This window comes from Varanus komodoensis, unplaced genomic scaffold (genome assembly GCF_004798865.1).
Source record: "Varanus komodoensis strain SLA01 unplaced genomic scaffold, ASM479886v1 scaffold11, whole genome shotgun sequence".
Taxonomy (NCBI): domain Eukaryota; kingdom Metazoa; phylum Chordata; class Lepidosauria; order Squamata; family Varanidae; genus Varanus; species Varanus komodoensis.
Window position 1 is genome coordinate 16,185,674 of NW_025335317.1, and position 10,095 is coordinate 16,195,768.

General features: G+C 41.6%; 2 protein-coding genes across 5 annotated transcripts in view; one reads left to right on the plus strand and one right to left on the minus strand.

The window, feature by feature from the left end:
* MYPN (myopalladin) overlaps positions 1-5,558 on the plus strand; it is a 96,775-nt gene extending 91,217 nt beyond the window's left edge. For all 4 annotated transcript variants that reach the window (XM_044420440.1, XM_044420439.1, XM_044420443.1 and 1 more), the window contains one exon: positions 226-5,558. In XM_044420440.1, the coding sequence (XP_044276375.1) occupies positions 226-395 (170 nt within the window). In that variant the 3' untranslated portion in view covers positions 396-5,558. The remainder of the gene's footprint in view (positions 1-225) is intronic.
* A 3,695-nt stretch (positions 5,559-9,253) lies between these two features.
* On the minus strand, positions 9,254-9,894 carry ATOH7 (atonal bHLH transcription factor 7). The gene has a single exon (XM_044420126.1). It carries the CDS (start codon positions 9,892-9,894, stop codon positions 9,445-9,447), a length of 450 nt encoding a protein of 149 aa, XP_044276061.1. The 3' UTR covers positions 9,254-9,444.
* Between the last annotated feature and the right edge of the window lie 201 nt (positions 9,895-10,095).

A 10,095-nucleotide genomic window follows, 5' to 3' on the forward strand; every position in this document is an offset into this window, starting at 1 on the left:
AATTCAGTAGATTGTGTAACTTGTGAATGTTTCATGACTACCCTGAGCTAAAATTCACTTTGTGTAAGTGCAACCTGTATCCCAAGACCAACACTGCAGGAATGCCATGTTAATATTGTCTGCTAGGTTTCCACTTGTAAAGTAAGAGTAGACATTTGCAAGGTTTTTATCTGGCATCAGAAAGAGAGATTTCTGTCTTGTGTTCATGTATTTCTGTTTCTCCAGCTCAGTGGCATCAACAGATCCCTCAGCCAATAAAGATTCGCCCGGGTGGCACCCGATATACCAGTCTCCCAGGACAAGGACTCGACATTTTTTCTGCTTTCTCAACTGTTGAGAATCCGGCGCGGTTTTCTTCACCATCCCAGCGTGTGGTAGAAAGTGAAGAACTTTAAAAATCCCTGCTTTGAATCCTACCTGCAAAAAACCGAATAATACTAGAACTGTGAAAAAGAATGGAGGGTACAAGCCGGGCGACTCAAGGTTTACAGGCAACTTGTATTTGTGGAGTAACTGTGAAGTTGCCGAAATTCCTCTGAGTGACATGCATACAAGACCTTAGTATGGCATCGTGATCCTTGCACTACAATCAGTTCAGTGCTGTGTTACTTCTTCCCCAAGTGCTATGAAGGAAGGTGGCCTCGCTTTCACCTTTTAAGAGAAAAAGCTGTTCCACTTCTTACTGCTTGAATGTAAAAGCTACTGAACCGTGAGTGAGGATATTGGATGCCCAGCTAAAAGTTCTGACACTGTGATCATCCTGAGAGGGTAAACTACATGCCTTTGAACATAAAAGGCGACTGACAGTCACAAGCAAAAACAGCCAAATGAAAAGGGTTATAGATCAGTTTAATAGGAATACATATCGATAAGAGACCTGGCAGATTCGAAGCTAGATAGGCATAGCATTTCAAATAGAAGCTGCTATATACAGTAGAACTTTTTAAAACCATTGTGTGAGTTATATTCCATGAGTCATGTACCCATGGGGTACTGGATCATATTGTAAGACACCATAGCATTTCCTTTGGATATAGATATATACAATTAAGGCTGCGATGCTATAGCCACTTTCCTGGGGGAAGCACTAATGAACTCAGTGGAACTTGCTTCTGGGTAGGCCTGTACAGGATTGGGCCATCAACAGCTTCTGTCCGATGAAACACATAGTATATATACACCGCAACTATCACTGCAATATACATTTTGAAGTGTGCTTACTTTTTCTTTCTTCCATTTTAGAAATTTGCTCTTTTGAACCAAACAATGGCATAGAGGTTATTTTTGTTTCATGGGCTTGAAGTTATGAATTCCGTTCTCATCCTGTGGTTTTGATTATTGTATATGTATTATGCATAATATACAATGCTCAAAATGAGTCAGGATGCCACCCCACTTCTTTTCAAGGATACCTATAGCCATCCCCAACTTTTCAGGCTGACATAATTGTGTCTGGTCTAATCCTTTTTCTCCCACTTTGAAGCCATCTCACATTCTTCGCAACCATCTTCCTTTTGCTCTCACTTTGGGTACAGATCACAGCTCTCATTCTCTCTCTCTCTCTCTCTCTCTCTCTCAGTGGATATACATATGGGTAGCATTCAGTGCTGTATTTCATTTATGAAGTTGATATAGCACTAGCATAAGCCTAGCTCTGTGTCAATGGCACAATCTGGCACTGTGGTTTTCTGTGGAAATCCGTGTTGCCCACTTATGCTATTAATGCTGCACCAGAAGTCACTCATGCTTCTGCCACATCAATCATGTAAGCAGAGCAGCGGCCTTGGATGCTGGCTAATATACATACACAGGAGAAAATACTTCCACGGATGTCCTGTAGTAAGCAAACAGGAACTGTGTCCTGATCCAATCAAATTTATTACAGTTCTATTTTGGATGCTGGTAGAGCTCTTTGAAGCAGATAATTCTGTATTCGTATTTCTAGGACAAAGCTTTAGCACTTGGGTAAAATGCAAAGGACTTTTTTTAGCAGGTGGTAAAATGAATGCACACAAGGGGGGATGTCTTTAATAACGCAGCTAATTAACCCATTTTACTGAATTTCTGTCTTATGCATTATTCTAAACAGTTTCCACTAAGACTAGGAATATATATTATCAACATTTTTCCTGCTTCAAACTATTGGTCAGATGTGTAATTCTGGTTTCACCAATCCGGGTTTGAACTGCTCCCATCAGGTTTTACCAAAGATATCCATAAAATACAACGTAATATTGCTATAAATATAAATCTCCATAATATTGCTATAAATATTATTAGCAGTGAACTATCACGTCTGTATAATCTGCACAAAGCCTCTGCTCAAGGCCTCAAATCTTCCAAGTAACATAATAACATTCTGATTCAAAACCAGGACCTAAATATTCTCTGCTTTTGCACTAACAGAAAGTTCTACACAGTTCATTAGCAGTAATTACAGGTTTCATCAGAATGAGGAGAGGACGGATCACCTGGTAAGTCTGCTGAAGATTCCATGGTGTCCACATATCAGTGTTTGGAAGTTTCTTTGTGTGAGAAGAGAAAGGAGACTTTTTAAGAGGAGCAAGTTTTAACAGGTGAATTCAAATACAGGAGAGTTGGCTCACTAATGCAAGATGCATTTTCTGATAGCTGTTTATACAGGGAACAGAAGAAAACTACTGTCAGTAGAATTCTGTCATTGCTAGTTAGCCCTGGGTCTGATTCTGATCTCAACAAGACCAGATTACACTGGAAAGCAATAACCTTTAAGACCAACATTTCTACTTTGTTATAAAAGAGGCCAGAATCTGAACTGTTCATCATGAGGCCAAGTTCTGTTACCTGTATTTTAGCAAAATAACAGTTCCTTTTAAAGGGGAAGTAATACCTTCTAAGTACAGCTGGACTTCATGGGTCAAAATGGAACTGTATTCCAAGCTTTGATACATAGCTTAAAATCTTTCTCAGTGCATGTATATGAAATTAATTATCACTTTTGTTTGCTCACATAAAGTAAGACGGACAGTATTTGCTTAAATATTTACTAGGAATGACGTCCTTCTACCCTTGTTGCTATGAATGTTTCTGTAGAGAAAGATGCATAAGGCATCACTTTGCCACTGCAGGTATGGATACGTAACAGTGAATGTCCAAAATTTAGTGAAAGTTGGCATTCAAATATAAATGCTCCAGGCAAAATTTGTGTATGTCTGAAAATCTGGTTATACAGCAATTAACATTAATGCTCATACAAATGTGATTAGCATCATTCACTAACTGATGTATGTCTGAAAAGCATGGAACACCTCCCCCACAAAAAGCTGTCACTATTCTTACATGAATGCCAATATGGAGCAAATTTTGGTTATTTAGTGTAATAGTGACTAATTTAACTTGCAGCCCATATACACTTAACAAGAAGTAGGTCCCATTGAAATGGATCTTACTTCTGTGTAAACATGGATAGGACTACACTGTCAGATCTGATTTCAGTGTAATTTAGTATTGACTTCTGCTGGATTGTGCCCAGAGATGCATAGCACCCTTGATTAAGTGTGGTATAATTGAGCGGATAACATTGTATGAAAAGGGCCGTTGGAGCCACTGATACTGCCAAAAAGCAGGACAGATTCTCTGTCAAAGTTTTCTTCTTGTATAAGATTGTTTGACCCCCCCCCCCGCATTTTTCATCAAACTTACACTGACTTTGCACTGTAAACTAATCCTTTTGCCTTATGCAGCAAAAAAACATTCCTGCAAAATTCCCAAAGGACAGAATTTCCAGATTAACAAAATGAGATCTTTTAAGACCTCAGTTGGAATTTAATAGGAGTTAATAGGGAACTTAAAGGTGCAGCCCTGTCACCCCTACAGCTGATGGGTGAACTCAGAGGTTTACGCCTGGTGCAATTTGCAACGCTGGTGTTCTCCACACTGCCATATCTTGCACCAGGTATTTTCTCTGGATGAATATTTTCAGTTGTCTAGATTTCGTGCCAGGAAACGGGAGGGAAGGAGGCTGGGACACGAATTGGAATCAGTGTGATTCTGCAGTGCAAGCCTCCTCACCCCTTCCAAGGACCAGTTGCGACATCCAGGGAGACAGCTGGCATGGTTGTTTCGGCATCAGCTGCAAGGCGGCAGGGCAGGGGCTTGGCCTTCATAGCCCCGGCTCCAAGACCGCAGGATTCTGGAGCGGGAACTTTGAAGAATCCTGTGGCCTCCCCAGCTGATGTTAATGAGGCACAGGATTGTGCTCTACTGCGATGTTTGGTAGAATGAAACATAATAAACAGGAACTAAATGCCAGATGTGTGTGTCCACTGATGGAACAGAATCGGCCAGTAGAGCAAATTCCCCCTTCTGCCAGTTGGTATCCCTTTGCAGTTCTGCTCCTGAAGGTTGCAACAGCCTCCAGAACAGATTTTGGGAATAGAAAGAGCCGCAGGGGAAGGAGAGCAGAGGAAATGTTTGTTGCATGAGCAGAAGATTGCTTGCACAACCTTAAATTTAGGGCAATGGAATTTTATTAATATTTCCAAATTCATAGAGTTGAAATCAGGATCTGATTCCTCCTGGCAGAAGGGCCTGATTCAAAGACGGTGTCCTTCCCCATTTAGAGGCTACCTGTTCCACCTCACACCACAGTTCACCCAATTGCCAACGTTCCCTCAACCTTTTGTGTAGGATTGTCCATGGGAGGAGGGCATGTAGAAGGTTGCTTCCACCAGCCAAGATGGACATGCTTGAATCAATCCATCCCATATTGTTCTCCATCTATTTAGCTTCTTGTTTTGTTTCGGAGGTTGCTAAGAAGAAATGGCTCTGGGCAATTCAGAAGATCCCAAAAAGCAGCCCAAGAAATATAGGAGCACTAGGCATCCGGAAAGTTTCTCCTGTGCTTTGAGACTATTGGTTGTATCTCAACCCAGATCTTCGATTCTGTGTTGCAACGAAAAGATGCTACAGGTGACACTTACAGCAATGACAAAAACCCAACATTGTGGATGCAATGCAGAAATGTTAATGGAGGTCTTGAAGGTAGATTAAGTAGCACTCCTATTTTGCACTGGAAAGCCGACAAAGAGCCAACCTTCAGAGTTCTCATATATAGGCAAAACACAAATAAAGCAAATGATAACAGCACAGACAGCCTCACATTTCAGAACTGAAAATACTCTATAATTATGTGAATTAGGTCAACTGACCAAGGACTGCTTTGATATATTATGGAAATTGTGAGTCAAAGAAACGCTATGTGTAATAAGAATTTGGGGTGGGGTGGGGGATGTTAAACCATACTAACAATGCCAGCAGAATCAAAACACAGTTTTCTGAAAAGTAATAACCTATACCCCAAATAAATGGTAACAGTGTTGCTATAGCAAGGAAAAGTTAATGAAATGTATCTGTTAAATGAAATACTGCACAAGGCAATGGCCTTATATTCTGTCAACATGAAGTTACCGTATTTTTCGCTCTATAAGACTCGCCTGACCATAAGATGCACCTAGTTTTTAGAGGAGGAAAACCAGAAAAAAAATATTCTGAATCAAATGGGCACATAATCACAGGCACATTCCCCATCATTTCCCCATGGGCTGCACATCTGACAGACTTACTGCACACACATATTCGCTCTATAAGACACGCAGACATTTCCCCTTACTTTTGAGGGGGGGAAAGTGCGTCTTATAGAGCAAAAAATATGGTATTTTTCCATTAAAATGGGTTTTTATTCTGATGAAATATGAAGGTATATAATCTTCGATAGAAAGTGGGAGAGAATGAAAGGTGCAATTAAAGTACATGTTAAATGCATATAAAGGGAAATACCAGATTTTTCAGCAAATGTATTTTCCTTTATCAATTCAATAAATGCTTCGGAATTGCATTATGTGAGTATCTCTTTGACTCCTTCCTCAGGGAACTGATACCAAGAGTATTTCAGAGCCAAATGTTTGGGTGGTATCCAGATCAACGCACTAATAGCCATTACGCTGCTTTAGCATAAACGACCTATCTAGAGCAATGCCAGTGGAGTTGGCTGCTCCGCAGGTCTACTTGATCTTAACAAGAAACACTGCAACTCTCCTAGAACTGAAAAGTATTTATTTTGCTGATTTATGCATATTGCTTTTAATATCTTTCCACTGTCCGGTTACTTGTGAGAAATAAGATGTTTCATACCTTATTTGTTCATTTCTTTGATACTTGGTGGTGAAGCGCCACAATGCTCTGAAGGCTTATTGCTCCACTTGGGACTCCCAGCGCTTCCGTGCAAAAAGCATCAGCACAGGGGCAGATCCAACATTCAGTTTGTGCAAGAGGCACTCCTGGTTCGCCACCCACCCCAGGCTGACAGTGCCAATCACAAGAAGTAGATTCTGCACCTCCGAGCTGCTACCTGCCTAAAAGCTCATCAACTCAATCAGCAGGGTGCAAAGATACCTTCTCAGTGCAGCAGAGAGTTCCAGAGTCCATGTACTTAAAAGTCGTGTCCTTCTGAATTCATGGTCCTTTATTTTAGGGCCCATGGCTACAGTTCCATGTCAGGTTGCTTGTCACCAGCAAAACTTTTTGGAAGTCAGCAGGGATGCAAGATGCTTTTCGTTGCAGCTGCCACCAATTGGAAAGCCCTGACTACCAATGCTGGGCTGGAATTTATTCGTATAGTTATGATGCAGTGATCTGAATGTTGTAATCCTGTACCAGTAAAAAATTATCATTATTGCACTACATTTATACCCCACCTTTCTTCCTCTGGCAAGGAGCCCAAGCTGGCTTATAAGGTTGTCTTTCCCTCCATTTTATCCTCACAACAACCCTGTGAGGTAGGTTAGCCTGAGTCAACAACTGGACCGAAGTCACTCATGAAGTTAGCTTCATGGTTGAACCCATAATCGAACCAGAGTTCATGTTCTTAACCTCATGTCAACATAACAGTGTAAACACTCTCAGATCATAGCGCTGAAAAGCCATCTGTCTATGCCAAGCCACTTCTCAATGCAGGTCCAGCCATTACATGCCGGACAGACAGAATGGCTATGCCACCCCTCTGTCAATATCCCCCACTTCCCGAAGCAACCTGTTCAACCAGCCTCATCATTAGGAAGTTTCTCCTAAAGTTTAGGCTGCAAACGACTTCCTTGTTATTTCTACCCATTTCTAACTCAGCCAGGTAAGTAATTTAATTGTGCAGGATTCTTGGATTTCCCTCTAGGTAAAAACACAGAACTCTGGACTCTCAAATCTCTAGTCTGTGATGTGATCCAACACCCTAAATCTGACACACCACTAACCTGGGGGCTTTGCATTCTCAGTCATGTAAGAAGGCAGATCACCTATCACATGGGTGTTCACCCAAACGAGGAAAATTTAGATCAGACTAGTGCATTTTACATCTTATTAAAAGGATCACTTGCTACCTTATTATCAGAAATTATATAACCTGATTTCTTTTTCTACTTTTTTAATGGAGCAGATAAGATCCAGACGGGTGAAATTTAGACTGGGAAAATGCAGGAAGGGTTAAAGACCTCTAGTCTCTAATCCTTTGCCTAGAACAAATTAGCAGCCCTCTGCCCCCTTCCTGGCTGCATTTAGTAAAACAAAAACACAAGATCAGTCAGACTTCCCTGTGTACTGTGTACAGTTCAGCCCACTTGAAAACGTAGCTTCAAATCTAAATCTCCCATTAAGAAGCCCCTTATAAAAACACCCCAGCTGTGATCCCAACCATCGGGGGTCTTCTGTTCACTGGTGATGCACAGCCATGTTGGCATTTTATATGGTTCCCACCCACTCAGCACCCTCTTCAAGTCTGCCGAAAAGGAAGTATCTGCTTCCGTGGCCTCGCAGGTCTGCATTCTCCCCACCACTTGGTCGCCTTCTCTCTTGTAATCTTTGCAGCCCATTTCTGGCCACTTGTGTGTCAGAGAAGGGGGAATTTCTACATTTCCAGAGCTTTGGTCAGGCAGCAACGCAAGTCCAAGACATCCCACTAGTGGAGTCACTGAACTACTTTCCTTGCTGGTGCAGGGCAAAAAACCACATGCATCCAGGTATCTGGAGGGTACATAAAAGGAAAGCAAAGAAAGAGCACCTCCGTATCCAAGGGCTCGTTTGCTTTCATGAAGTTCAACCTCATTGTATGTCTAGATTTTATGACATAATTAATCAGAGAACGAGGCAAGTTAAAGGGTTGCTTATTATGAGGCATGTGATAGAGGAAACTTCCCCTTGATTTTATGGTCCGAGAAATTAAAACCAGATTTTAAATAAGCCAGTGTGCTGGAAGTGATGGACTATGCACATGTTAGCTATTATCCACAAGCTAAGAGACATAGGAACTACAACAATGCTGCTAGGGCATATTTAACTCCTACTGTAGGATACCCACTACTTTTTAAAAGTGAGAGCATTTTGTATGAGAAAAGAGACATTTATTTATACTTTACAAAATTTCTTATGGCTTCAAGGAAAAAGAACAATGTAAACAAACAGAAAACAGAATCATGGTAAGTCACAAACTTTAAAGATTAAATCTCTATGTTCATGCAGCTATTTTCTCATTGTGTCACCAGAACTAAACTGCTTTTTCAGATGCAACAGAGAATGTATAAACATTCTAAATACAGTTTTTAAAATCAGCTCTCCTCGGAGCATACTCCAGAGAAACTGCAAGTTGTAGACAAGTTAAACCTACAAAATTTGGTCTAGAAGAACCCATTATGGCAAACTTACAAAGTTTAAGGAAATTACTTCTCTGAGGACTAAACTTTGCTTTCTACTTTATGATATGCTATTAACCAGGAAACAAGAATGCATCCTCAAAGTAGGGATTAATGAAGGAATAGAGTTATATTTACTCCTGCTATAACATCAATGAATTTAAGAAATAGCCCATACACCAATTTGGCCTGTTTAACTTGTTGTATCAGAGTAAAAATTATATAGGGTTAGATTCAGGATCTACTTTCCATTGATGAAAGGCTCAGCTCATAGGAGATAAGTCTGCCCAGTTTTTATGGATTCCCACCTGCATCACACTTCACCCCATTCAGCAGAGTCCCCTGGTCCTGTAGAGGTGGGGGTGCTGCCCTGGAGAGGAAGGGGGGGGGCAAGTCTGCTGCTGCATCCCAGCTGCACATGCCTCAATCAAGATCAAATCCTGGTGCAACATCTGGGTCAACTCTCCAATGCATGCAGAAGTCCAAAATGTAATACAAAATTTGTCATGCGTATTTCATGAGTAAGAAGTAGTAAGAAGGGCTAAGTAATTGTGATCCTCTGCGTCAATCGATAACATTTGAAAAAGTTCCAAACTGTGTTGCTTGAAGGAGATCAGTGTACGACAAAGAGCAAGGATGCGACAAGGATTACCTGATGCAGCTGCTGAGTTCTTGTTCCCAGTGCTTCAAAATCTGACCAGTCCGGCTTGTGTATCTTCACTCTGTCAGGTTAGAAGTGATCAGACTGAAAGCTGAAAATCCCCTGTGCATGATAAGGATCCACCTCTGCAGTCACCTTTTGTCCTGCGTAAGTGTGGGAGCTCTCCTGGTGGAAATGCTCACAGTGGAAATCAATCCAGTCTTTCTCAGCGCTGTATCTCTCAGCTTCAGCAAGAATCCTTGTCAAGGCCATGATGTAACTCAGGGCCATCTGAAGGGTCTCATATTTGGAGAGCTTTTTGTCTTGTCCCCACTGGGGAACCACTTTGCGGAGGCGGTCAAAGGCAGTGTTCAGCCCCTGCATTCTTCTCCTCTCCCGGGCATTCGCGGCCAGCCTGCGCTTGGCAGCACTCTCCAGGCGTTCGGAGCTGCACTTCGCTTCACAGACTGCTCCGTTTCTGCACTGGAGGTCTGCTTCTGAGCCGGAATCCATGCTATTGTTGAATTTGCAGGGTTTCATAGGAGATGCAAAGAAAGAAAGACAAATGCACCCAAGAAATGTGCTGGCAGATAGAAAATCTTTGGCAGTATTTAAAATGAGAACGATAAACAAACACACCAGAGGAAAGTGAGGAAACAGCTTCACTCAGAGTTCATGAACTAGGCTTTGGAAAAAGAGCATCTTCCTAAAATCGCAAAACAGCTGGAAAGTATAAAGTGG